Source organism: Berghia stephanieae, chromosome 8, assembly GCF_034508935.2.
Source record: "Berghia stephanieae isolate SIO BIC M18660-M18661 chromosome 8, UCSD_Bste_1.3, whole genome shotgun sequence".
NCBI classification, from domain to species: Eukaryota; Metazoa; Mollusca; class Gastropoda; order Nudibranchia; family Aeolidiidae; genus Berghia; species Berghia stephanieae.
The window spans coordinates 26,975,870-27,003,369 of record NC_088367.1 but is presented as its reverse complement, the minus strand read 5'-3'; the positions used below and the strand labels follow the sequence as shown (position 1 = coordinate 27,003,369).

At 37.7% G+C, this 27,500-nt stretch overlaps 2 protein-coding genes across 2 annotated transcripts in view; both read right to left on the bottom strand.

Moving 5' to 3' along the window:
* Positions 1–3,693: 3,693 nt before the first annotated feature.
* On the bottom strand, positions 3,694–20,856 carry LOC144978445 (carboxylesterase 1C-like). The gene is made up of 13 exons (XM_078924516.1): positions 20,692–20,856; positions 17,868–18,101; positions 16,976–17,129; positions 16,368–16,497; positions 13,648–13,798; positions 11,646–11,815; positions 10,867–10,991; positions 9,648–9,757; positions 8,437–8,516; positions 7,213–7,357; positions 6,189–6,343; positions 5,722–5,844; positions 3,694–4,343 (listed from the first exon to the last, which is right to left on the bottom strand). Exons 2-13 carry the CDS (start codon positions 17,977–17,979, stop codon positions 3,978–3,980), a joined length of 1,821 nt encoding a protein of 606 aa, XP_078780642.1. The 5' UTR covers positions 17,980–18,101; positions 20,692–20,856; the 3' UTR covers positions 3,694–3,977.
* A 2,816-nt stretch (positions 20,857–23,672) lies between these two features.
* LOC144978444 (tubulin alpha-1 chain-like) overlaps positions 23,673–27,500 on the bottom strand; it is an 8,932-nt gene continuing 5,104 nt past the window's right edge. Inside the window, exon 4 of the mRNA XM_078924515.1 lies at positions 23,673–24,305. Within this exon, the coding sequence (XP_078780641.1) occupies positions 24,170–24,305 (136 nt within the window). The 3' untranslated portion in view covers positions 23,673–24,169. The remainder of the gene's footprint in view (positions 24,306–27,500) is intronic.

Sequence of the window (27,500 nt, the reverse complement as noted above, 5' to 3'; positions counted from 1 at the left end):
ATTGTCCGAATTCGGACTACAGCATACTCTCCCCCCATTTGCCTGTGAAAAAAAGGAATTCTCATGGTTTGGTCATGTAACCATCTTAATGTGCTTAACAAGAATGTCAAGGAAGGAGAGGCCGGCCAAAGAATTGGAGTGACATCACCTAAATTTGGACAGTGCCATCAATGCAGAATTTGTTTGAGCCAGGATAAAATAAAGAATTGTGTCTTCTGCACTCAACACGAGTCATAGGTCTTAGTCAATAAATGAGTGAGTGACTCAGTTTATTCATTGATTTCTGTTTCTGTTTTAATCAATATACTATCTTTGTCCTCCTTTCGATTGTGAAATCCTAAGATCTAAAGTGGTCTTTCAGAACGGTACTGCTGAATACCGAAATCCACCCAAATCTACCGAAATCCAGTCGGGAACGAATCCATTACACCGAGATGTGGATACCAATAGTGGATAATGAACCTGGGACTGTGAGAGGTGGACACCAATCTGGAATGTACACAAGGCTATAGGATGAGATAAAAGTGGCGAGTGAATGAGGGACTGTGAGATGTGGACAATACTGGGGAGTGAATCGAAATCTGAGGAAGAAGACACCCAGTGGAGAGTTACCCCGTAAAACCTCGGTTGGACAAAAGTGGGGACTGAATCTGGGACTGTTGGAGGCTGACACCAAAGGTGATTTAACCTGGGACTGAGGTAAGTGGACACAAGAGGAGAGTAAACCTAGGATCGGAAAATGAAAGACGGACACCAGTGATGAGCGAACCCGGGACTCAGAGATATGGATATAAGTGAATATTGAGTCAACCCCGGGCTATGGGAGGTACGCATCAATGGGGAGTGAACCCAGAACTGTGTGAGATGGACGCCAATGGTGAATGAACCCCGAACAATGGGGATGGACACCAATGGGGAATGATCAAAGGACTATAATAGGATTAGATGCACGTGGCGTGGGACCGTGAGAGGTGAACGCTACTAAGGAGTCAATCCAAGCCTGAGGAAAAAGACGCACAGTAGAGAATGACCCCAGATCTAAGTGGGGTGGTCACAAGTGGGGGGGGGGGGGGGTGAACTGGGAGTGTGGGAAGTGGACACTGGTGGCGATTGAACACGGAACTAGGCGAGGTGGACATAACGAAACCAGATCCAGTGAGGTGTAGAATAAAATATTTTCCACACACTACCTCTTGGAATTCAAAGTTTTTTTTTCCCCAACGTGGACTTCCAAGCCTATGCAGCGGTTGGGAACTTGTCCGGAATTCTAAAAAGCAAGCGTGTAAGTTAAGAATCTTAAACCAGTAATTTTGACTTATGACTCAATCTTCTTCATCTAGTATCTCCCATCAGATTGACGGAATGGATCACGTAGAAGAAGTAGTTGCAAGAGGCAGGAGGAAAAAGCAAGACCTTCAGAAACACGGAGACAGCTCATAAAAGACTCCAGGGATAACCGTATTCCTGCGATTCTCTGGGAAAAAAGTATTCTAAAACCTGGGACTTTAAATGTGACCCTCAACTTGTCAAATACCATTAAACATTTGACTTAATTACAGTCCAAGATTAATTGAGAGTTTTTGACAAGATCAGGGCCATTTAAATCGATTGATATTTGTAGGTTAGGTTTTCTGGCCAAGATTTGAAGAATATTGCCGTGTCCCAACGATTGTTTGGGATTTAAAACAAATTCTGTTTTGTTTTGGCTTTTCGCTTTTGTTTTTGTTTTTGTTTTGGTTGTTTTCTTTGTTGGTTTTTTTGTTTGTTTGGGTTTTTTTTTTGTTGGGGTTTTTTTTTTTTTTTGGGTGTTTTTTTTTTTTCGTTTCTTGTTGGGTTTTTTCTTCTGTTTTTTTTTTTATTTTGTGGCTCTGTTTTTGTTTTTGTGGGTTTTGTTGTTTTTATTTTTGGTTGACGATTATCAGCAACAAAACCTGAATGATGTTGGTAGCAATTTTCTAACAAGAGTAAGCTCCGAAAATTATGAATTTGGTTGCAGTTTATAGTGTGTGTTTATGTTAAATATGATCCAGTGCCGATATCAATAGCAAAATAGGTCAAGCAATATTCAGGTAAATACATGCTAGACAACTGCTCTATTACTAGAATTCAGAATTTAAAAATATAGTATGCGTTATCTCCCTTTAATAAAAAAATTTAAAAAACTTCAGTCTGGTACGTCCTGAAAGGTTTGGTTTTGTTTTGTTTTGTCCTTGTTGTTTTGTTTTTTGTGGGGGGGGGGGGGGGGGGGGCGGTCGATGCTTTGTTGGTTTTTTTTTTATTGATGGTTTGTTTTTAGGGGGGGGGGGGGGGGGGGGGATTGTTTGTTTGTTTGTTTGGTTTTTGGTTTTTGTTTTTTTTGTTTTTGTTTTTTTTTTGGGATGGGAGGTCTGATGTTTTTAGCTTGGGTTTATATGCATGTCTTTATTTAACGAATTTAAATAATATTGCTCTGTATGAAAAGCCCGGGTCAATATTTCTGGGTCCAGGAGAAGCATAACAGACAACACTCATCAGGAGCGAAGGATACGTATTTGAAAGAAATTTGTCTTTCAGGGGCATAAGGTTCGATTTCTATAGCTTTTAACTGACAAGAGCATTTGCTAGGATTATAGTCTAACACACAGTACTTGCTGCCAGATCAAACAGACCCAAATTAACGGATGGCTGCTGGGTTGACAAGGGGATTAAAAAAATGTTTGACTTCACACGAGATCAATCCTCGGGACACCCTTATAAGATTTCAAACTAAAACATCTTGGATGTCAAATAGACAATTTGCGCTGTGTTGATTTATCTGCAAATTAAAAACATTCTTTTTTGTTTTTTGTTTTTGTTTTTTAGGTTGTTTGTTTGTTGGTTTGAGTTGGGTTTTTTTTTTTTGTTTTTTTTTTTTTTTTTTTTTTTTTTTTGTTTTTTTTTTGGGGGGGGGGCGGGGTGAGGGGTTGTTTTTTGGTTTGTTTGTTTGTTGTTTGTTTTTTTGTTTTTTGGTTTTATTTTTATGGCTTTCTTTTTGTTGTTGTTGTTTTGCTGTTTTTATTTTTGTTGCTCGTCTTTATTTTTGGTTGACGATTATGAACAACAAACCATTGTTGAGGAAATGAACTATTTACAACGAGAGAGATTGGAGAGAGAGAGAGAGAGAGAGAGAGAGAGAGAGAGAGAGAGAGAGAGAGAGAGAGAGAGAGAGAGAGCAATACACGGTTTACGTTGGAGACAGCGTTGAGTTGTATTTTAAGGAGTCATTAACCCAAACAATAAAGATGTGTGTGCTGTTTCTTCGGTTAATTGGATTCAATAGTCTGATGTCACGTTCGCCCAGCAACGAGCAGTTTGGTTCTAAACAAAGAAAATCGATACACTTTATTCTTCATGTCATGTGATCAGAATGTATAAAAGTCAAAACATAATTAGAGTTATAATGTTTTTTTCTCCTTTGGATACACTTTTATGCTCGTCGGAGAAGTAGTTCATAAGGGCGTCCGCCATTGTTCCGATAGTTTAGAACCAGTTACTAAGTTACTATGCTTCACTACGAGGAAATTGACGTATTGAAGCCTATTACGACTTCTTATATTCTGCTCCCTCGTTTCCCCCATTCGTCTACACGTCCATACGCATCAATAAGTTGGTCCTCAGAGAAAATGCATCGTGTTTTAAAGGCAACAAAGTGATAATCGTATTTAGATACAATTGTTTTATGGAACTAAACTGGAATTTATTTTCAACAAACTTTCGATATTTATTTAAATAATAGAAATAGAAAGCCGAAGGGCCCATCAAGATTCCTTGTAAAAAATATATCAAAATCTGCCAATCGGTCAAATTCATCTATCCTGCCTATGCTAAAATATCAACAAGATCCCCAGGAGCGAAAGGACTCTCCAGCCATTTTCACAAGGCTATAGACTAACGTCCTTGACAATGACTCTGTTTAGCTTGTGGATTCTTTTTTTAATGGCTAGCAGTTCTAGCTCCCTCTAATACAACCTAATTCCCCTAGAGCGGAAGGACATGCCAGCTCTTTTTGGCAATATCTTCGTCCACAGATCGACCTTCTTGGCGAAAACTCTTTGCTTCACTTGCGGGTTAGTCGAAATGGCCATGTAGAACTCATCTTGAGGATTGAATCTAGGCCAGGAAGAATATTCCTGGGACGAAGGCCGGCCCGTCTTGGCAAACTGTGTCCAAGTGTTACGGACAATGTTGTACAAGGGTCTGTCAGTCGGTGTGTCTACCTTTGCGTAGAAGCTGAATAATGGATCCAGTAAGGGCCCCTTATCAAATTCATAAGCAATCTCAAGTCCGTGAGTTGACCCTTTCAACGGAGAGGAGGGATCAATTACCTGAGTGGTGAGGGAAAAAGATGTAGAATTAATAACATAATATCTATAGTGGTAGCGTAAGCTTCTTCTCGTGATAATACAACATTTGTCTGTAGTGACAGGGGATATTTTTTTTTCTGTAAATCTTCTGCCTGTTTGTTCTTGGTTATTTATAATTTAGCTTATGATATCTTTAGGTTATGATTTTGATTTACATTTGTACTATTTTTGTTAGATTGCTTGTTTTTTTGTTTCAGCGGTCTCTCATATAACCTCAATTGTGTTGGAAGAGACCTAAAGCAACAAACAACAACAATCTTCTACAGAGAGGACGTACAGAATATTTCTGCCATCAATCTGGTTTTTTAGTAATGTATTTACGTTTTTACTGTGGTGTTTTGTTTTGTTTATTTATTTTTTTTTTTTTTTGGTTTTGGTTTTTTTTTATAATTTTGTCGTTGGCTGAAGAAGGTTTTGTGGAGACTGCGCTATATAAAAGCTTCATTTTTTTTTTTTGTTTATTTGTGATTTAATAAAAAGTTATTTATATTTGTTTTATAGAGAAAGAACTTCTCCAGAAAAATCACGAAAGAGAGTTAAGTTTAAATAATTCTTACTGTTGTTATTATTATACATCAACGTGCTCCCTTTGATAGCATAACGGGAGGCTTTGTGATTTTGTTGCATATCATTTTGCGTGCGATCTGCAGGTCAACGTGTCAAACACGGCTGTATGCCGAGCAATGATAAGTTGTTGGAAAGTCTCTTTACTCACAAATTCTCATAATACTCCCAGGCCATAAAACGATTTTCCAAAACTGAAGTTGACTTTTCCACTTTTTGAGATTACACCTCTGTGGTGGTCGCGCAATTTAAAAGTTAATCTAAGCTTTCCTTTGTTTCCAGCCTATTGAGTGAGTTTAGCTAGTGATTCATCAATTATTTAGTGAGGCTAATTGAAACGCTGACTTTATCTAAATATCAATTGACACGAATAGTTCCTTTTAATTGGCATCGCATTGCGTGTTTTTTCTGAGAGATTTAGGGGAAATCCTCAAAGTCTACAAAGGATACAAGCGGAGAAAACGAGTTTCGGAAGCGCACTCTTCAAGTTAAAAAAAAACAGCGCCTAAATAGTGTCATGCTCGTCTTTCGTGTTCACAATGCCATTATTGGCCTTGTAAATACTTTAAGCGCGTTAAGTGGATATTGAGTCTTATAAAGGCTTACGTACGACGCCATCCTATAAGTTGCAAAGTCCACTTGAATGTTTTCTTCAAATATCGAAATAAAAATAAAAAGTTAAAAGTTTTATAGTTTAAAAACAATCAAACAATTTGCAAGGATTTCACATTTGTAAGTTACGAGATACCAAAGCCATCAACAAACTTCCACTCACCTCAGGGTAGTGGTCAAATAAGTACAGGAAGACAGGTGTAGATGGAGAGATGGTAGTGATTGCACGTACAAATTGGACAGTGGGTGCCACGTAGTAGACATCGTTGAAGACACTAAGGACATTCTGCAGAGGAAAAAAACGTTAAGTATTTCGCTTTAGTGTCCATGATTATGATTTTGCAATGCTCGAACTCACGGTGAATCAATTACCTTATGATTTCATGAGAGCTCCCCAAACACCGATGTATCCCTTTACCTTTTTTTCCTTTTTTTCGGAACAATATTAAACGCTTGTGCTTGTAGATCTTCAAATATATTATTACCCACTTGATCTAGAATACCATATTGGGAGAATTGACACAACGTATCAGAACTAAATCACATTAAATGTGATGCAGTTACAAGATACAAAGTGTAACATTAGATTCATAGAGGCATTAATAAGCTATGAGAAATCCAATGTCATACCATGACGTCAGTCTTGCCATTATCTCCCCTTGGATATGTGTATTCGTACTCCACAAAATCCATGACGTCATCAATCACGGGCTGATTGAACATGGTTGAGGCAATGGCTTTCGTGTAGCTCACTGCCACATCCGGTTGGCTGAACACTCTGTAATCTGTTGACATTTCAATGTAAATTGAATTGATAATTATGGGTGAGTAAAAGTCGGGTATTTTGAATGGTATTCAAAGAAGGACGTGAAGCCTTACATCTAAATATATTGGGTTTTTATCCTTGATACATTATCATGAAATCAACAATTTGTTATAATTATAGCAAGCCTTCCCTTTAAAGGTACGGCAACCAACCGCAATGCTCGTTTGTCAAACCGAAATAAGATAAAGCCACATTTTCAGCAATGGATTGGAGGAGGGACACTTATTTTGAATTGTCAGTGGATCAAACCAAGATGTCCTTCCAAATATAAAAAGACTATAAACAAAGTAGAATCTGTTTGATTTTGTTTGTTTATTTGATCATATTTTGAAACAGCCTAGTTGTAATAAAAGTAAAGAGAGAGAAAACTTTAATCCTTTATTTATTTTTTAAATTATTTTTTTTTTGGCAATTTTTAATTTGTCTCTTACATTACGTCTTCTCGAACAGTTTACATCAAGAACGCAGTGATAGAGATGCCACTAACTCTGGCTTCATTGAAATCAAAGTCATGTCTATGTTACTTATTAATTTTTTGTGGGAGCGCTAGTTCTGCATTTCAGAAGTACCCTTATTTTCATTCTGGTCAGACAGAAATATATTCTTGAACTATCTCGAACAATACCTTGTCAAAACATCTTAAATTGGAATATTTTTCGAAGTCTGATAATGACACTTCATTGACATAGTGTGGGTTATTTGGAAGGAGGCTTGATCTTCGGAGAAAACATTTTACTGGTCAAAATGGCAGATAGAAAACCAGACGTCTAATTTGAAAAACTATGATTTTAATTAAATATTTTTCGCCATAAATTATCAGCAACGTACCCATCTGAGCCCCTCCATTAGGAGATAAGGCAAAGACAATCAGAGAAAGAAGGCCCTCGGCGTTGTTAAAGCCAACTAAATAGGATCTGTCAAGTACTCCATTCGCTTGGAGGTAATTTTTGTCTGCAAGCAGAGCTTCTGGGTTCTGTGGAAGACAATGGTAAACTAATATTTTGCCGTGTCAGTGCATGACATAATCAGTCGGAAGGTGACAATTTTGGATGTGCATGTTTTTGCGTTTTCTGTTTTTCATCTTTGTTTGAAGTAAATCGGATGATTTTTTATGAAGTTATGGTCAGATGTACGGGAACGGTATCCAGCTACTTTTCTCAAATTTAATACTTTTTCAACTTGACTAGCTGTAAAAAAAATATTTGGAAGTGAAATTAAGCTTTGATATTTCCCGAAGATGTACAAAAAGGGTTAATTTAATCATTTATGACAAGAACTCATGTTTGATCAAAACTGACCTGTTAACTAAACTTGGCATTATCTCAGTTCAAACCTTTTCACCATCCGACTGATTATGTCATGCACTGACAATTATCAGATGTCGTCATTGCCTTGTTTTATCGTGGTCTAGTGATATGACACTCCAGGATTCGAGTTCCACTTTTAGCAGCGCACAGCTAAATCCTTGCCAAAGGCTCTTCACTCATATTCTCTTACCGCACTCAGATGCAAAATGAGTACCGGACCATTAACAGCGTTTTTTTCAGTCTGGAAAACAATATAATATTATAATATCGCCTACCAGGTGTCGTGTCTCGTCCAACATATTTAATGTTGCTGTTGTCTAGGGAACCTTCTAGCCCGCTTAGTGGATATTGCTCTATTAAATGTTTAAGTTTGTTTTATTTTGGGTTATTTTTTTAATTGGGTCTTTTTTTTTTTTTTGTTGTTTTCTTTTTTTTTTTTTGGGGGGGGGGTGTTTTTTGTTTGTTTGTATTTGTTGGGGAGTTTGTTTGTTTGTTTGTTTTTTGTTATTTTGTTTCTGTTTTTGTTTTCTGTTTTCTTTAATTGAAATAATTTCTATCTACTCTCTGAATAAAGACTCTGGAGTTAGATTCAAAGTTAAAATAAAGTCTGCCCAAGCCACAAGACCCATGGAGCTGGACTTTTCTCGTTTGTGTATCATGACCATAACTAAGCTACACAATCACTACAAGTCGTGGATGTATTGACTTTAATAAATAAACTAAGGATACTTTTATCCAACCCTACCTTTGGGATCACAATTCCATCAATGGATGGAGCTATAGATTGGTCGCCATTGATAAGGGAATAGAACGCTTCCCCGAGATCTTTCATTCCACCATAGTATTATGAAAGAAGAAAAAACAATATATATATATATATACATATATATATCTATATATAATATATATATATATATATATATATATATATATATATATATATATATATATATATATATATATAATAGATAATAGATAAAGTCACTCACATATTTTTGGCCGAGACAAATCTTTCGATGCTCTTCATGTCGTCAGTCGCCATATGTACGAATATATTAGCTCTAGCCAACATTATCGAGCACTCTCGTATCTACAAGTACCCATCAACACTTATATATATATATATATATATATATATATATATATATATATATGTATATATCTATACATATATATATATATATATATATATATATATATATATATATATATATATATATATATATATATATATATATTATATGAACGATATGACAATAACTTTTGTAGTTTGAGAGAAAGCAGATTATAGGTGGTCATTGATGATACGGGTTTCAATAAAATCAAAATACTCTGAGTTTTGTCTACCAGATATATCATACCAACATGAAAATATGTTGGGTGGAAGCTTAAAAGTTTGTAACATGTTAAAGAAAACTTAGTGAGAACTAATCACCCCAGAGGTGGTCTAAAATCAATAAGAATTTCATTCCTTTTATAAAACTGTAGAGGAATGTGGGGAGGGGGAGGTGGGGTGATGTTGTTTACATACATATGATGATGGTAGTAGTCGTTGAGATGATGATGATGATGCTGATGATGATGATTATGATGACGATGATGATGGTGATGATGATGAAGAAGAAGATAATGCCGATGGTAGTAGTAGTAAGAGTAGTAGTAGAATTGGTGGTGGTTGTTGTTGCTGTTGTTGTTGTTGTTGTTGTAGAGGAGGAAGAAGAAGAAGAAGAAGAAGAAGAAGAAGAAGAAGAAGAAGAAGAAGAAGAAGAAGAAGACGAAGCGGAAGACAGAAAAGATGAAGAAGAGCGGTTTCCGTGGTGTTGTAGTTAAATAGAAGTTGTTATGGTTACATAGAAGCTGAGATAGTATTTAATTTATTTATATTCATCTAAACATAACGTTGCTCGTTCTGATTTTAATTCATAGGCGGCCGGGATGACAGTATGGCAATCTTACCAAAGTCTTCTTCCTCCTTGTTTTCAGTTTTCACATCTCTTGGTGGGTTGAGAATTTCTGACGCTCGCTTCGATCTCAAGCAATCCAAAATGTCATCTTTGAATCTGTCCCTGTATTGAGTTTGATGATGATACAAGAAAAGCATATTCTTCAATTACCAATTTGTTGCTTAGATCTCACAATGAGATCATCATACACCCAGTGTACCTCGGAGTGACGCTTGATCGGACTCTGTCCTTCAGAGAACACGTGAGGAAGACCAAGGCAAAAGTGTCCACGCGTAATGCCCTCCTTGGAAAGCTGGCAAACATGAACTGGGGAACTGACCCTAAAACTCTAAGGACCACAGCATTGGCCCTCAGCTACTCAACTGCGGAGTACTGCTCAGCTGTATGGGCCCGATCATGCCATGCCTCCAAGCTAGACCCCGAGCTCAACAACGCCTGCCGGATCGTAACGGGCCAGCTGAGAGTAACACCATTACCACTGGTCTACCGTGCAGCAGGAATAGCCCCACCACACATCCGGAGGGAAACTCATGCCCAAATACAAAAATACAAACAGGAAATGGACCAGAGACACCCCCTTCATGACCACAATTGCCCCAAAAGCAGGCTCAAATCAAGGAAAAGCTTCCTCACAGTAGAGAACCTTCACCCAGACCACTCAGCATTCTACCGCCTGGACAAATGGGTAGAATGGGACAAGACAGCAAACGATGCCCTCCAGCCCCCAACAGAAAAGCTCCCAGCAGGCACAGACCTCAAGAGAAAAGACTGGGTGGCGTTGAACAGAGCTCGAGCAAAGGTGGGAAACACCGCCACCAACCTCTTTAAATGGAAAATCTCACCGGGCACTGAATGCCCATGCGGTCACCCCAGACAGACCATGGACCACATCCTGTCCGAATGCTCGCTGGGACCTCACTGCACCAATGCTGACCTGAGGGAATGCAACCAGACTGCCCGGGACTGGCTGACTCACTGGCGCGACAATATATGATGACTATGAGAAAAATCTCCATTTCAACTACACACTACGATATGATTCAATCTTTCCATTCATTAGTTTTGATAAAGTGGAATTCAGTAATTTACAACTACCGATATTTTTCTCTAAAAATAAGAAATGAGTTTTACGACATACAGCCCAATGACTGATGGGCACGACTGGGCGGGTTCGTTAACCAAATGTAATTTTTACCCCATGTAACACTTGCCTGAAGTAGGCTAGCTGTTCAACCCATGAGGCACACTTGACACTGTTGACGACTTGCATAAATTTGTCTTCTGATTTAGCATCGACTAAAAACTGTGCGGTTGCCACTCCACTTTGCATGATCACCTGTGGAATAAATTACATACAAGAAATGACAATGATGATAATGATGATTGATGATGATGATGATGATGGTGATGATGATGATGATGATGATGATGATGATGATGATGATGATGCCGCCGGATACCTAGGGACAACTCCATAAGATCGCCAATTTTTACTTGTGTTTCGCTGCATGGATTATCAGTCCTCTTTCGTCTGTTCTTTTCCACGAGCTCATGGATCTGTTATTCTTTCTTGTGAAATCCATTCAAATGCTGTTCTCATTATGAAGTCCACTGGCATCCTGCAGAAAATCATGATCTCAAATCCTCTTCAAATATCTGGCTCTCATAGAGTCTGAAACTGAGATCCTCCCAGTTTTCTGCAAGAGACCACATTTCTAATGACATTGGGCCAGAAAATTGATAGAATTCTTCGCAAACTCTTGGTCTTGAACACATCTAATTTCTGTTTTGTAATATTTATTGTCTTCCAAAATCCTGAATAAATCGTAATACACTTTAGACATTGTTCTTTTAGAAAAAATCAACTTTTGAAGAATAGAATTTTATTACGATAATGATGGTATAGCACTGGATGTGTTAGGTTGGTGATGGTGTTTTTTTGTACACATTATACCCACTTAAATAGGAAAAGGAAACAAAGAATTCTTACTCTGGTAAACAGCCCCTTAGACAAGGGACTCAATGACAGTAGTGATACACTGGTAGATCCTGCTGACTCTCCAAATATGGTGATGTCATTTCCGTCTCCACCAAACTGTCTGATGTTGTCCTTCACCCATTGGATGCCCATAATCTGGTCACGGAGGCCGTAATTAGTCTCTGAACATAGGAAAGAAGAAGTGTACCACATCTTATTATTTTGATTGTCAATGCAACTGTATGGTCTACGTTCGGGTCCCGTTAAACTAAACTAGAGCAATAAATATAGAGCAATGTCCACAAAATGTGCTCAAAGCGCTTTACAAGACGTTCTAAGTGGCGCAAAGTTAAGTCCTTGGAAAAGGCTCTTAAATTACTTTATCTAATCGTCCAGCAGTTAACAGAAACATCTCAGTGTAGAAGACGCACTATTAACCGCCACAAATTTGATCTCAAAACACCTTGACCAAACGCCCTCGAATTACGCCAGAATCCTGTTTGTCGACTTTTCGTCAGCTTTTAATGCCATGAACACAGATATTTTGCTTCAAAAGTTGTGAAACATGGATATTCCAAACTACCTTATTAAATGGTATAAAGAGTTTCTGACCCATAGACCGCAATGTGTAAAATTGGGTGAACATATCTCCAACAAAAGAACGTTGTCAAACGGATGTCCCCAAGGCTGCGTGAGTTCCCCAATCCTGTACATCTTATACACCAACGACTGCCGACCATCCTTTGAAAAATATGTGAAATATGCAGATGATACTGCTATTCTTGGCTTATTAAAAGATAAAGTTACCGAAAAGAATTATTTCAAACAAATAAATATATTCACCGATTGGTGTAAACAAAACCAGCTTGAATTAATTGTTGAAAAAACGAAAGAACAGGTGATTGGTGTAAAAAATAAAAACGACTTAAAGTGTGTGGCGATCGGTAAAGATGATGTTGAGATAGTTGACTATTTTAAATATCTAGGAATAACCATTGATAGTTCCCTCAATTTTTCTCAACATATTAATATAATATCTAAGAAAGTTGCCCAAAGATTATACATCCTAAGGAAATTGAGAACATTTCAAGTAAGGAAGAAAACTATGTTAAGAGTTTATGACTCATTGATTAAAAGTGTAATTGCGTTTGGCTGCACCATATGGTTTGGAGGATGCCGACTTAAAGATAAATCAAAAATTTCAATATCTGTCAAAGAGGCATCAAAAATAATAAACCATCCTCTTGATGAGTAGAAAGAATTCATGGAAAAGCAATAGAAAGGAAAGCATTCTCAATTACCAACAATAAAAAACATATTTTATACCATGAATTTAGTCTTTTACCATCTGGGAGAAGGTTTTGTCAGAGTAAATGTAGAACTAACAAGTCTAAATCAACGTTAGTTTCATCAGCAATAAAAATTTTGAATATTTCATATGGTACAGATAAAAATGAGATCGCAAATGTTAATTATTAGTGTTGACGATTAATGATTATTATTTTAATGTAGATTCAATGACAATTGATAATGATGATAATTTTTGTGTCGATATGCCATCGTAAAATTGAAAACGAGATGAAATGTTATGTGTGAATCGCAGGTGAAAGAAGGAGAAGAGAGAGAAGAGAGAGAGAGAGAGAGAGAGAGAGAGAGAGAGAGAGAGAGAAAATAAGTAGGAGTGAAATATCTGTTCAATGTTACAGTTATAGTTTAACGTTATAACAAGTGTAACTAAATGACAAATTGCCATATTTATGGACAATAAAGATCTATTATTATTATTATTATTATTATTATTATTATTATTATTATTATTATTATTATTATTATTATTATTATTATTATTATTAAGCCAAATATGAGAAAGACAGTAAGTTGTTGCGTTGTCACATCCTTTGTATCCGACGATTGTTCAGCAGAGGACGATAAATAAAAGGATCTCAACATGATATCGACGGATCCTGGCAATTCAAATGTTTTTGGGTTTTTTTTTTACATATTGAATCATTACCTTTGTCTCCACCTGGATTTAGGAATCCAAAGATACCAAGACGGTATTGGACAGTGACCACGATGACGTCATAATCGGTGACTAGCCTTGAAGGGATGTATTCCACGGCTCTGCCAAAGACGAAGCCACCTCCATGGATCCAAACCATTACCTGTAGAGAAGTTATGAATCAAAATGTATAATTCAGAAAAGTGAGTGGAGCAGGCACTTATGTTGGTAACAACAAGATATGAAGTGAGTAGAAAAGTGCCAGAAGACAATAGAGAATAAAAATTTTTCGCGGCGGTGGTGGGGTTCGAACCTGCGACCTTATTGGTACGACAACTCCGCCTGGCAGGTGAGAGCGTGGCTCTACCGTGTGAGCTATCCACGAACACAAAAATATTCGTTTCAAACCCAAGTCATTTCTAGATCCCTCTCTCACCCACTTCTTGAGACCGCCGATTCGTTCGCACACCACCATCGCGAAGTAATTTTGACCAGCAGTTAAGCTTAATAGCCAATATTCTCAACACAAACATATAACATAGAAACGATTGAGACATTGAGTATGCTCCGGTGTATGGGGTGAATTTTTAATTCAGAAAAGTGAGTGGAGCAGGCACTTATGTTGGTAACAACAAGATATGAAGTGAGTAGAAAAGTGCCAGAAGACAATAGAGAATAAAAATTTTTCGCGGCGGTGGTGGGGTTCGAACCTGCGACCTTATTGGTACGACAACTCCGCCTGGCAGGTGAGAGCGTGGCTCTACCGTGTGAGCTATCCACGAACACAAAAATATTCGTTTCAAACCCAAGTCATTTCTAGATCCCTCTCTCACCACTTCTTGAGACCGCCGATTCGTTCGCACACCACCATCGCGAAGTAATTTTGACCAGCAGTTAAGCTTAATAGCCAATATTCTCAACACAAACATATAACATAGAAACGATTGAGACATTGAGTATGCTCCGGTGTATGGGGTGAATTTTTAATTCAGAAAAGTGAGTGGAGCAGGCACTTATGTTGGTAACAACAAGATATGAAGTGAGTAGAAAAGTGCCAGAAGACAATAGAGAATAAAAATTTTTCGCGGCGGTGGTGGGGTTCGAACCTGCGACCTTATTGGTACGACAACTCCGCCTGGCAGGTGAGAGCGTGGCTCTACCGTGTGAGCTATCCACGAACACAAAAATATTCGTTTCAAACCCAAGTCATTTCTAGATCCCTCTCACCCACTTCTTGAGACCGCCGATTCGTTCGCACACCACCATCGCGAAGTAATTTTGACCAGCAGTTAAGCTTAATAGCCAATATTCTCAACACAAACATATAACATAGAAACGATTGAGACATTGAGTATGCTCCGGTGTATGGGGTGAATTTTTAATTCAGAAAAGTGAGTGGAGCAGGCACTTATGTTGGTAACAACAAGATATGAAGTGAGTAGAAAAGTGCCAGAAGACAATAGAGAATAAAAATTTTTCGCGGCGGTGGTGGGGTTCGAACCTGCGACCTTATTGGTACGACAACTCCGCCTGGCAGGTGAGAGCGTGGCTCTACCGTGTGAGCTATCCACGAACACAAAAATATTCGTTTCAAACCCAAGTCATTTCTAGATCCCTCTCTCACCCACTTCTTGAGACCGCCGATTCGTTCGCACACCACCATCGCGAAGTAATTTTGACCAGCAGTTAAGCTTAATAGCCAATATTCTCAACACAAACATATAACATAGTAACAACAAGATATGAAGTGAGTAAAAAATTTTTATTCTCTATTGTCTTCTGGCACTTTTCTACTCACTTCATATCTTGTTGTTACCAACATAAGTGCCTGCTCCACTCACTTTTCTGAATTAAAAATTCACCCCATACACCGGAGCATACTCAATGTCTCAATCGTTTCTATGTTATATGTTTGTGTTGAGAATATTGGCTATTAAGCTTAACTGCTGGTCAAAATTACTTCGCGATGGTGGTGTGCGAACGAATCGGCGGTCTCAAGAAGTGGGTGAGAGAGGGATCTAGAAATGACTTGGGTTTGAAACGAATATTTTTGTGTTCGTGGATAGCTCACACGGTAGAGCCACGCTCTCACCTGCCAGGCGGAGTTGTCGTACCAATAAGGTCGCAGGTTCGAACCCCACCACCGCCGCGAAAAATTTTTATTCTCTATTGTCTTCTGGCACTTTTCTACTCACTTCATATCTTGTTGAATCAAAATGTAGTACGAAGCCATTAAAACTTATCACACGTGAGTTTATGTCCGTTAAGAAAACGTTTAATTAACATTAATAATTGTTGCTAAATGTTGTATAACATGGTCGTCAATTGCAAATGACTTTTCGCCAGAACTAGTAGTATCCACCAATTCAATACTACCGAAAGGACGGAGGTCCTTCAGAACCAATAGGTCGATCACGGTTTCTAAAGCGTGAAACAGACAATAGCAATTGCTTGCTATCCTTTGGATAAGATCTAGTCTACCGCAAAGTACTTTCCGTCGGATCTAACTGACCCAGGTAGGGACAAGGGGTCAGAAAAATCTCGACAGCACACGGATCGAACGTGGTCCCTTTGATTGCAAAGCGAGTGCTCTGCCAACTGAGCTATCGTAACCCCCGTTATTTTCTATGCGTCAACTATATTTGTTATCAAGTGATAGTTTTAAAAATAAATTTCTGGCAGAGTTCTAAAAGTGAATGGAAAAACAGCACTATTATAGGAACCTCTTTTACCTTTTTAAGTGCTCCACCATTATTGTTGTTGTTGGTGTTGACAGAGGTGGGGGTGAAGACATTCAGATGAAGACAGTCTTCGCTGGTCTCAATTGCAGGAATATTGGCTTGAATACAGCCTGCCCTGAACCTGTCAAGTAAAATAAATTATGGTGTGTTAACTTTGAGAGAAGAAGAAGAAGAAGAAGAAGAAGAAGAAGAAGAAGAAGAAGAAGAAGAAGAAGGAAGAGGAGGAGGAGAGAAAGACGAAAAAAGTGAATGAGATCAATCGCTCCCTCCCCCTCTCCCCACCCCCCCCCCCCCAAACCTTCCTCCTCCTCTTTCGCGCTAGTAAAGAAATCACCAATTTCTGTTCTGATCCGATATTAGTTTATTTTATGTATTATGTGCGGCTTTCTGCTCTTGCGACATGAAATTGGCCCCTGGGACAATAAATAGGTCCTTGTTACGAGTTCCGCTTTTGGTGGAGCAAAGTTGAGTCTTCAAGAAAGGTTATTGCTTTAGTCACATTCTCGCACTGCACTCAGATATAAAATGAGTGCTTGGTGGGTAACAGTGTTGGCACTGTTCCATACACACTTTTTAATATCTTTATCTAATCATCTTACCCAGTTGACGAGATGACTTGGTTGGGGTCTCTATTCCTGTTTGAGAATGGTCGGGGTGACCTAAACCTGAGGCTGCCAATAGGAGGCTCGGCAAAGGGAATTCCATAGTAAGCGTAGTAAGTTTTTAGAGTGTCCTGAGCTCTCTCGTCCACACCTAACAAAAATCATAAAGTTAAATGTATTAAAGTTAGAGATTACGACATAGCCCTTCCATGATGCATCATAAGAATAAAGAAGGGCCAGAGGGATGTTTCTGGTCTTTATCGCTGAATCATCGTGGTTGAAACAGAGCCAGACATAACAAGAAAGAAAAATACAGGAAGATAAAACATCAAAAAAAATGTGCACGCCTCGACGATCAGTCGACACAGGCAAATGTTTTGGGATGGTATTTCTTTATATTTTAAATTCTTGCTTTTGCTGACACTGTTTCAATTACACATTTTCAGATCTCTATCACACACCAGTACCTGCTCTCTACTTTGTCTCTTTGGTGTTATTATTACCATCAAAATCATCACAATCATCATCATCATCATCATCATCATCATCATCATCATCATCATCATCATCATCATCATCATCATTATCTTTAGTATCATCATTTTGTGTAGTTGGTATATGATTTTATCTTGCGTGAGCTGTGTGCCAACTTTACTCTAACTTGAGCTATCCAATCACTGCTGGGTGTTTTGTGTAGTTTAGAAGCCCCGTGATGATGATAATGATGATGATGATGACGATGATGATGATGATGATGATGATGATGATGATGATGATGACGACGACAATGATGATGACGACGATGATGATGCTGATGATGATGATGATGATGATGATGATGATGATGATGATGATGATGATGATGATGATGATGATGATGATGTCTCACCAGTTATTCTTCCAAAGGAAAACTGATATTCCGGCGCAGAAAAAACAAGCCCGTTAAAACTAACTACAGCGAGGACAAGAAACGTGATGACATTCCTGAATTCGGAAGCCATCTCCAATCCGTGAATTATGTTCAACGCAGTCTAGAATAAAACTTTGCTTGTTATTTCCGTACAGATTAGAGTAACCCCAAAGTACCCGCTGTACGCAGTGAGGTCAGAAGCACTGACTGGTTCTGATATGGAAATTTAAACCACTGATATAAGAACGCCTATTACCAACACAATGCTAATAAAGATTTATGTAATATAAAGAGCAAGACTGTTCAAGCTTGAATGACCGGTTGGTCTGGAGAATATTGTTTGACTTTTCAAATCAAACATTGACATATTCTGTGACCCATCGTCAAAAAACGGTATTATGCCGGGATAGACCCGAAGCTTAACCCTCTCCTTTTCAACTACAGGAAAATCGTGACATTTGTTACGATTCCACCAACATTTATGTCAATCAGTGTTCTTTTGTAATCACAAAATTTGAAGATTTAAATCATCAAAGTTATAATAACTTAATTCTGCGATGTACACGTAGTTATTTCTTTTGATTATAGGCATAACAATCAATTTTTGTGTTAGATGGGTCTGATGTTTAGTGGAGAATCGTGAAAAAGGTCGGTACGGATATAGTTAAAAGTCAAATTTAACTTAAACCGATCAAGTAAATGAAATTTTGGATCTCAGCACTTTAAATTTCTATCATTCATCCTCCTCAATATAATACAAAAACTCAACCCAAGTCCGATGGTTTTGGTTATAAATTCAATTTTCAGCACTTTAATAATCTCGATGTAATACCGTTTTGAGATGATCGGTCAAATTATTGTTTAGCGAAAAGTGTGCGAGTTGAAAATCCACTTTTAGGTTTTAATTTGAAGGGCGGGGAGAGGAAAGAAGAAACAAGGCCTGAGCTTTTAACTTTTACGCATAGAGTAATATCCAGTATACTGTAATATAGTATACACAAAGTGATTTATTACTGGTTCCAAGCTAACATCCAGATAAAGTCTTTATGGCGATATTACAATTCTTTTTCTTTTCGACAGCGACAACGTTGCCATCGTCCAGGTAATCATTTTTGACCCGGGTCAGATGAAAGAATGTGAGTAAAGAGTCTTATCCAAGGACTGAACTTTGCCTCACCCACAGCAGGCATAACTCAAATCAGGGGCCTTCAGGTCATAGGGAGGGGGGGGGGGTGTTAGTACAAGACTACAAAGATGCGCAAGTGATGGGATTAAATTTAGGTACCTAGATAACACTGGTATAAAGTCTTATCCATCCAGTGTCGTGAGAATTCCGATAGATCAACTGGTTGAGCCAGCATCTCACGCTTAAAATCAGACCCCGATTCAGTCTATAATTATTTTTTTGTTTGATGAGGCTTCTGTCCAACCATCAGTTATTGGGTGGTTGAACATATTCTTGAGCTTGAGCTTTTTGACATAGCGCAATATCCACTAAACGTGAGCAAAGCGCTTTACAAAGGGTCCCTGACCAACAGCAACACTGAACTTGTAGGACGTGACATGACGCCTGTGAGGCGATATTGCATTTTTTTTATTTGGACAAAGACAAAAGCTGTTACGGCCAAGTACTCATTTTACACCTGAGTACGGTGAGATAATGTGAGTAAAGAGCCTTTCCCAAGGACTCAACTATGCGCTGAAAGCGAGTGTCATACCACAAGACCACATAGTCGATGTGGAGGAATTCATTAGACGTTGTGACCGAATATCAAATATCGTCTTGTACAAAAGACTAATTGTCCGTTTTACGCTACAAATACAGGAATGCACTTCGAATCCAGGGTTCTTACCACTCATAACCAGTTAACAGTCGTATTCTGGAAGGGCACGCATTAAAAATGTTGGCCAGAAAACTCGTACTTCAAATATCGATCGATTTAAATAACCCTCGTCTTGGCAAAACTCTATAACAATGTTATTAGCATGGGACCTCGGCAATGTCCCAGATTTGAGAGTTTTGGCCAAGGCGAGGGTTATTGAAATCGATCGATATTTGAAGGACGAGTTTTCTGGCCAAACAAAAAAAAATTAATAATAATAATGCGTGCCTTTCCAGAGTACGACAGTTAACAGGTTAATAGACAGTGACTAGAAATAAACGATTACAGTTTCATCACTTTTAGAAAATAATTGATTGTCTTTCAACGGCGTGCTTTTATTTGCAGGTCTGAAAACACAATTCCTTATTGGCCCATTGTTGTAATCGAAGTCTCAATAAAATGACTAGGCCCATAAGTGGGTTCGGATACCAGATCTGCATATATGTACACGCCGTTCTTAATAAAATACGTTAACTTATAGCCGAGTCATCTCATATTTTTGAGGATAAATACAGTTCTAAGCACCTTAGCCATCTTGCCATTAACACTATATTTAACGTGGTGGGTCACAAATACATGACATTCCAATATTCGCCCGTCCTCATTTATTGGGAATCAATTCTCCCTCATTATGACTTTCATTACGAAGCTTGAGCTTATTTCTTCCGCCATAATAATATTGTTATGTTTTAATACATTTTTTTTTATAAATCGAGTGAAGACTACCCATCATAATACAGGTAAATTATCTTGTGAAAACTAAACTGCCAGATATATGGACTGTAATAAGTGCCGTACAAAAAATAATATAAAAACTGCCAAAAATAAAAACACCAATAATAACATGATAGACATGTAACGTTTCGGGCTCAAATCTCTTATTCAGACAACAGAAAAAAAATGTCAATGTAATAATTCACATCAAATCCAGATAGACGGGAAAATGTTCTCGGCGAGTCCAGTCAAGGATAACTAAGGCGAATAGTAAACAAATGTTAGTATTTTGTTTACAAAGAAACAATGTTGCATGAAACTGCGGATTTTGAAAAAATGCGTAAAACAGTTGAATATGTAAGAAATTATATAAGTGGAATAAAAAGTAAGGATCAACGCGTGTAGCTCATAATACGATCGTTATGTGAAATCTCTTTCCTGCCGAATAAAGATCCCTTTGATAACTGCATACAGAAATAAAATGCAAATTGAATCATTTCATAGCATACGTTGGCATGGTGGTGATGCGTTTTGGGTAAAAGCAAAATCCAAGTTAAGTGTAGTAAGTGACCGGGTGCGTGGAAAGTGATTGTTAAAATCTGACCTCTGTGTCTTTATGTAAGCCACTTTACAGGCATTATCCCACTTAACTCGGGTATGAATATGTACCTGTATATAGGCAGCTGCACGTATCATAGAAGTGTTGGTAAAAAAAAGGACGCCTAAGAGGCGACTTTAACAGTTTTCAATTATTTCCATATATATAGATGTATATATAAATATATATATATATATATATATATATATATATATATATATATATATATATAAACGGCCTGATTGGTAAAAAAAAATATAGCGTTGTGGGGTGCATTAAGCATGGTTAGCCAGATCAATTATGCTCTAATATTCGGGTTCGAATCTTTGAAAATTGATTCTAGTTACCAAACTGGTATCATGTTGAAACAAAAAACCCGTAACGAAATTGTCTAAATATGTAATCGAGGCGCACCCCAAAAAAATAGTCCAGTGATCTGTATAAAATGTACTTCACATAAAAGATATTAAAAGAGTGACGATCCTTTCGCCCCAAAACAAACTCAACTTTGCGTCACCCATATTCGTTTGTTTGTTTTTTGTTTTTTTTTTATTTTCAAGAGTTTTACGACGCTTGCAACACATATAGGTCATATCAGCGCCAGTAAAAATGATGGAAATTGGATAGTAAAACATTATAGATGTACAATTAAAAGGACTTGAGGGAAAAGTAAGACAAAGGGGAATGGTTCAAATAGGGAACAGACGAAGATTCCAAGAGCAGACTATCAGTGTACTTAGTTTGAGATTACCTAAACGTTTCACCCAGACACCAGCACAAGTTCTCACTATGAGGAATACACTCAAGTGTTTTCACCACATATATTTTATTTTAATTTTAAAAAATCAATAGTACATAACAGAGAGATGATTTATGATTTACAAGGAAAATAATATCATCTACCAAAACAATATCTATACATTTGACTGGTTCCCCGAGGACCCCGGCCAGGGTCAGGACAAATCCAAGACAAAGACAGAAAACAAATTAGAAAACAGTATAAGGGGATAGAAGACACAATGAGTACCTCCTTGCCCACTATGGGAGTCACCCATATTCCACTACAAGACTGCAAAGATATTAGAAGACGAAGTGCACATGTTTGAAGTTCTTTGAGTTACAACGATACTCTGCATGACGCTATTTTGTGCATTCTTCATCATTGTCTTCAACAAAGAATGAAATAGCATTATGACGTCCTTGCATATTGCTACTCTTGTTGGTTTTTATTTCTTAAAATGTTGCGACAAAACAGCATTACAATTGACATAAAAACTGGGAAATCTGTTGAATCCGAACTGTACCTATTTGCAGGTCTGATAACCCGAATTGTTTTGACCTCATTGCTGTTATAATGGAAATACTCTCAAACCAACACAAAGTATTGTCCATAACAACAATGTCAAATGAAGCCCATAATTGCGTTTGGTTGTCAGACCTGCAGACATGTGGACGTATGTTGAATCTATTTTAAAAGAAGGATCTACTCAAGATCACGTACGCCGTCGTCCAAAATAGTATCAAGAACTTCACCTTCATGCAATTTTAAAAATAATGTTATATCCAGTTTGATTGGGGGGGGGGGGGGGGGCTTTTAGCGCTAGCATGGTACATTCGAATGTTTTTTCCATTGTTATGATCTCTACATCAAGGCCAAGTGAACAGAACTTGGAGAAGGATAATGTTTGGTAAACCGTTTGTTGACTTGACCGCCAAAGCACATCCGATTTTAATCGCCACAATGGTCAAGATTTACGTTCAACTGCTAGTAAAATGAGATCTTCCCTCGTTGTATCCTGTATTCATGAATACCAGAAAAGACTAATGATAACGATAATGATTTTCCTTCCCATCACATTCTCCAACTAGTGCTTGCTTTAGTCTATTTACTGTTGACCACCTCGACTGTCTAATGATAATCAAATAAAAAGAAGATACCAGAGGCATATTCAAGTTCCTTTTTCCTTTAGACAGCAGGCAAAATTAGACGATATGGACTCTGTTTGTAAAAGGCTTGAAACAAAATAAATACATATACACGTTTTTTAAATAATACTTCACATAGTGCTTTTCATGCTCAAAACTATTTCGCCATCTTTTATCCAGACTGGACATTCATGTATCTGGATTTTGTATCAACGTTAAGAGCGCTATTATAGTATTGTTCTTTTCTTTCAAACTGTTACTATAATCGTATTTGTTCAATGGGTAGATCTAGCGGCTCTTCTCTTTATTCTTAGTATTTTGTCCGTGCCCGACGTCTTTATCCGTAAGACGGCAGAGGGCGGCAGTGCCGTGTCCTCTCAGTCAGTCTCGGGTGTGGGTTGCCCCATTGTCAATGAATGAGTGAGTGGCTTAGTTTATGCATTGATTTCTTTTTCAGTTTTACTCAACGAACTATCTAAAGGAGTCCTTCAGAACCATAAGGCCCATGGAGCCGAGGTTTATCCCGGTTTCTATGATGTGAAATGGATAATAAAAATTACTTGCTATTCTTTGGATAGAACGCTAGTCTATCGCAAATTATCATTCTCCCGCCAGATCTAACAGACCCAACTACCCTTAAATAAATGAAAACGAAGTCACAGAATGTTTTTCATTTTTATTTTTTGTATTGAATTAAAATGATGTACATTATGTTGATGTTAAACTGATGATGGTATATGTGGTAAGTCAGTTCATGTCATAACAAAAAACATAAATTCTACCATTAGGGGTGGTGGGGTTATCAAAGCTGCGGTAATCTCTTGATTTGTAAATACCTAACTCGAACACGATTTATTTGAATTTGGTCCTATGTGGTGGGTTTTTTGGTGTTTTTTTTTTAATCAATAGTTTAAAATGGATTGCTTATGATGCCAGTGGTTTTAGCGCTGCTGTAAATATCGCGACATTATTAAAAACATCAAAAAGCTATTAAGGTTTTAATGTCGATTGAGCATATCGCATTAACATCTTAAATTATTTAGTTTAAAGATAGGGAGGACGCGCCATGCAAAATAGCTAGTGTGGGCATTAATTAACCTGAATGATTAGTACTAATTGTGTGACGTGAAACGATACTATTTTGAAAAGGAACGGATGTGTTAATATTCCTCTACATCGTCCTCATCGGCACTCTCAGTTGAACTGAGACCAACCTCTTCATAGTCTTTTTCCAGAGCTGCAAGATCCTCCCTGGCCTCGGAGAATTCTCCCTCCTCCATGCCTTCACCGACATACCTGGTAGAAGGAGCACGACAACGATAAGTGTACCACTTACAATGAAATTCATTTGAATAAGAGGATGAGTCCAAAAAAAGATCAATTTTTATTTTGTATCATTCAATATGAAAAGCATAAACTTAGATATTGAATTACTTTTCAGAAAAGTGTACGAAATGAATATATAAGCTTTAAAAAAAGAACAAATTTCCAAACACGGAACGTTTTGGGATCAAAATTCTTCTTCAGCCAATTACAAAAACGAACGTTAAATCATCACTAAAAATCCAGAGAGATACGGTAGTTTTAATTCATGTATTTGACGTTTTTACTGTTTTTGCTATTGGCTGCAGGGGTCTTTTGGGCCCGAAACTTTCCGAGTTTGTTATTTTGTTCTCTTTTAAAGCTATTATATATATATATATTTGTATATTACTTCTAGCAGCTTAGCATTCACATTAAATTACATTGAAAGCTGTTGAAATATCTATGGAGTTAGTTTTCCTCAGTTTTTCTGGGCTGAATAATGTAAAATGGTACAGAAACTATCAGCCTAACACCAAAAGAATTGTAGAAATAACTTTTCATTTTGACACTTTGTCAAAACTTATTGATACCATATATAGTTATTTCTGCTTTTATTTTGGTGACAAATCCTCAGTTCTTGAGTGAATTTTCATAATATAACTCAGAAATACTGATAAAAGAACTCTTCCGTAGATTGTCCGAGTCAGTTAATATTAAAATTATATTTTTATAAAATAGGAACTTTTATATAGAGCATGTTCAAGGATTGACCATGAATTGCGCTTCAAAACGTTTCATTAAATCCCCTTGCAGGCCATATGGAACCCTATTTCCATTTCATACAGAACCAATCGCCTTTTATGCGTCCTTTTGTATAACCAATCTTACGATAGTGTTCACTGCATGGAGCCAGGTACTTATTCACAGTCAAGTTGAGTAATATGCTTTGCAATACCTCGTTCATTTTAGGGCATACCATGAGAAACGTAATTTCAATTCTTCAAGTACCCACAGATGGCTCGAAATGCGCCCTTTTTATGCCAGCATTCTTATATCCTCCACTGCTTATAATCAGCTCGTCAGTCACATAAAATGAGTCAAGTTGGCCAGTGCGTAGTCCTTCAGAGACCTTTAGGCCCATGGTGCTTGAGTTTATCCCGGTTTCTATGATAACGGACAACCACAATTGCTTGTAATGTTTTGGATAGGACGCTAGTCTATCGCAAAGTACTTTCCACCAGATCGAATAAAACAGACCCAATTATCCAATCGGTACTGAATGGACAAAAGGTTCAGAAAAAAAAACCCAACTCGATAGTACCCGAGATCGATCGTGGTCCCTTTGCATATGGAGCGAGTGCTCTACCAACTTGAGCAATCGGGACCCTCAGTGTGTGTGCAAAGTGGTTGTCCACAAGAACGAGATTTCAGTGCCAGAGTTTTTGTTCGCCTGTTCACTATATATACTTACTTAGGATGTTGTACGACGCCATGTTTATGTTAGAAAATGAGATACAACACCACTGAGCCCCAAGAAGCAGGGTTGCCAGGTTGGCCTTTTCGAGGCCAGATTCCACAATTTTGAGCTTTTATAAATGTCCTTGGTCTTTTCAAAGAACGCTTGACCTTTAGGCCTTTTGATGCATTTTTTGGCCTTTTAATTCATATTTTAGCCTTTTTATACACGTTTTAATAATTTACAAACTCCAACGTTTACCAGAAAGACGAAACCCGCGAAGTCAGTGATGTCGAAACCGCACAATTAATGGAACTGTCTCTCTCTCTCTCTCTCTCTCTCTCTCTCTCTCTCTCTCTCTCTCTCTCTCTCTCTCTCTCTCTCTCTCTCTCTCTCTCTCTCTCTCTTTCTCTCTCTTTCTTTCTTTCTTTCTTTCTCTCTCTTTCTTGCTGCATTTTGTCAAAAACACCAATATATAGTATACTAAAATTTTGGCTTTTTTTGGGCCTTTTTACAATTGAAATTTGGCCTTTGCCTAGTCTGGAAACCTGCCAACCTGCCAAGAAGCCTTTTCCAGCCGTCTCAAAATGGCGTTGTGTCAGGGTGAATATAATACTTCAATTGTTTTTTTAAGCTTCAATTACAAAAACATGATTTTTTTAAAATGCCTTCATTGTAAAGAATCGAAACAATTCTAAGCTTAAAAATCGTGACGACTTCAAGCTAAATATTTTTCTTCACGTACATCCTGACATAATTTGAGATTAATCGTAGCCATCGTAAACTTATAGATAGAATGCGCTTGGCCAAGGAGTTCACAACATTGCCATCCGGAAGTATAACGGACCAACACACAAACTCTGTGTAACCATGAACTTTTATAGTCTGGTTAATGCAGTTTAGTGAGAACAACTCACAAACGCGGATGGCAAAAACAATAACAAAGGCCTGAGTGACGTCATCTGCATACTATCTATAGCCTGGCACTGATCAAAATATGACGTCAAAAGACAAGTCTTTGGCCAAAAATAAAGAAAAGAAAACAAATCGTGAGTTGTGTTCAATAAAAAGATAGTTTGCAGATGACGTCACTCAGGTCTTTGTTATTGTTTTTTTTTTCCATCCGCGTTTATGAGTAATGCTCACTGAACTGTATTAACCCGACTATAAACGTTCATGGATATACACACTTTCGTGTGTTGGTCCTTTATACTTCCAGATGGCAATGTTTTGAGCTTCTTGGCCAAGCGCATACTATCTATAGTTAACCAAGTGAATCACTTGTTTCTTTGATCTATACTAACGACAACTCACCAGAAACTACACAAACCTAAAAACAAAAAATGACGTCAAACTATAAGTCTTAGAATGTTCTAGCCTAGCCATCGTTAACTTATAGCCTAACACTGACCAAAAAATGACGTCAAAATGCCAGTCTTTGGTCACAAAAGAAAACAAATCGTGAGTTGTATGCAATAGTTCAACCAATGGGATCACTTGTTTCCTTGAGCTCTTCTAACAAAAACTCGCTTGGCGGTGCAAAAATCAAATAATGACGTCAAAATGCCAGTCTTTTGGGGTTTCAGTGTAAGGCTGTAACTTAACGATGGGTGTCAGGCTCTAATATGTTAACGATGGCTACGGATTGACACAGTGGGTTACATTTTGTGTGAGTCATTACTCCCTGTGAATCACATTCGTTTTACATCGTACGGTAGGTTGCCTTAGGT

Excerpts from the sequence above, each read along its gene's own strand:
- LOC144978445 (XM_078924516.1), bottom strand. The coding sequence starts at position 17,979 with ATGGCTTCCGAATTCAGGAATGTCATCACGTTTCTTGTCCTCGCTGTA. Across the intron at positions 16,498-16,975 it reads CAAGTCATCTCGTCAACTGG|GTTCAGGGCAGGCTGTATTC; the intron begins GTAAGATGATTA and ends TTTACTTGACAG. Across the intron at positions 10,992-11,645 it reads CTAAGGGGCTGTTTACCAGA|GTGATCATGCAAAGTGGAGT; the intron begins GTAAGAATTCTT and ends TTTATTCCACAG.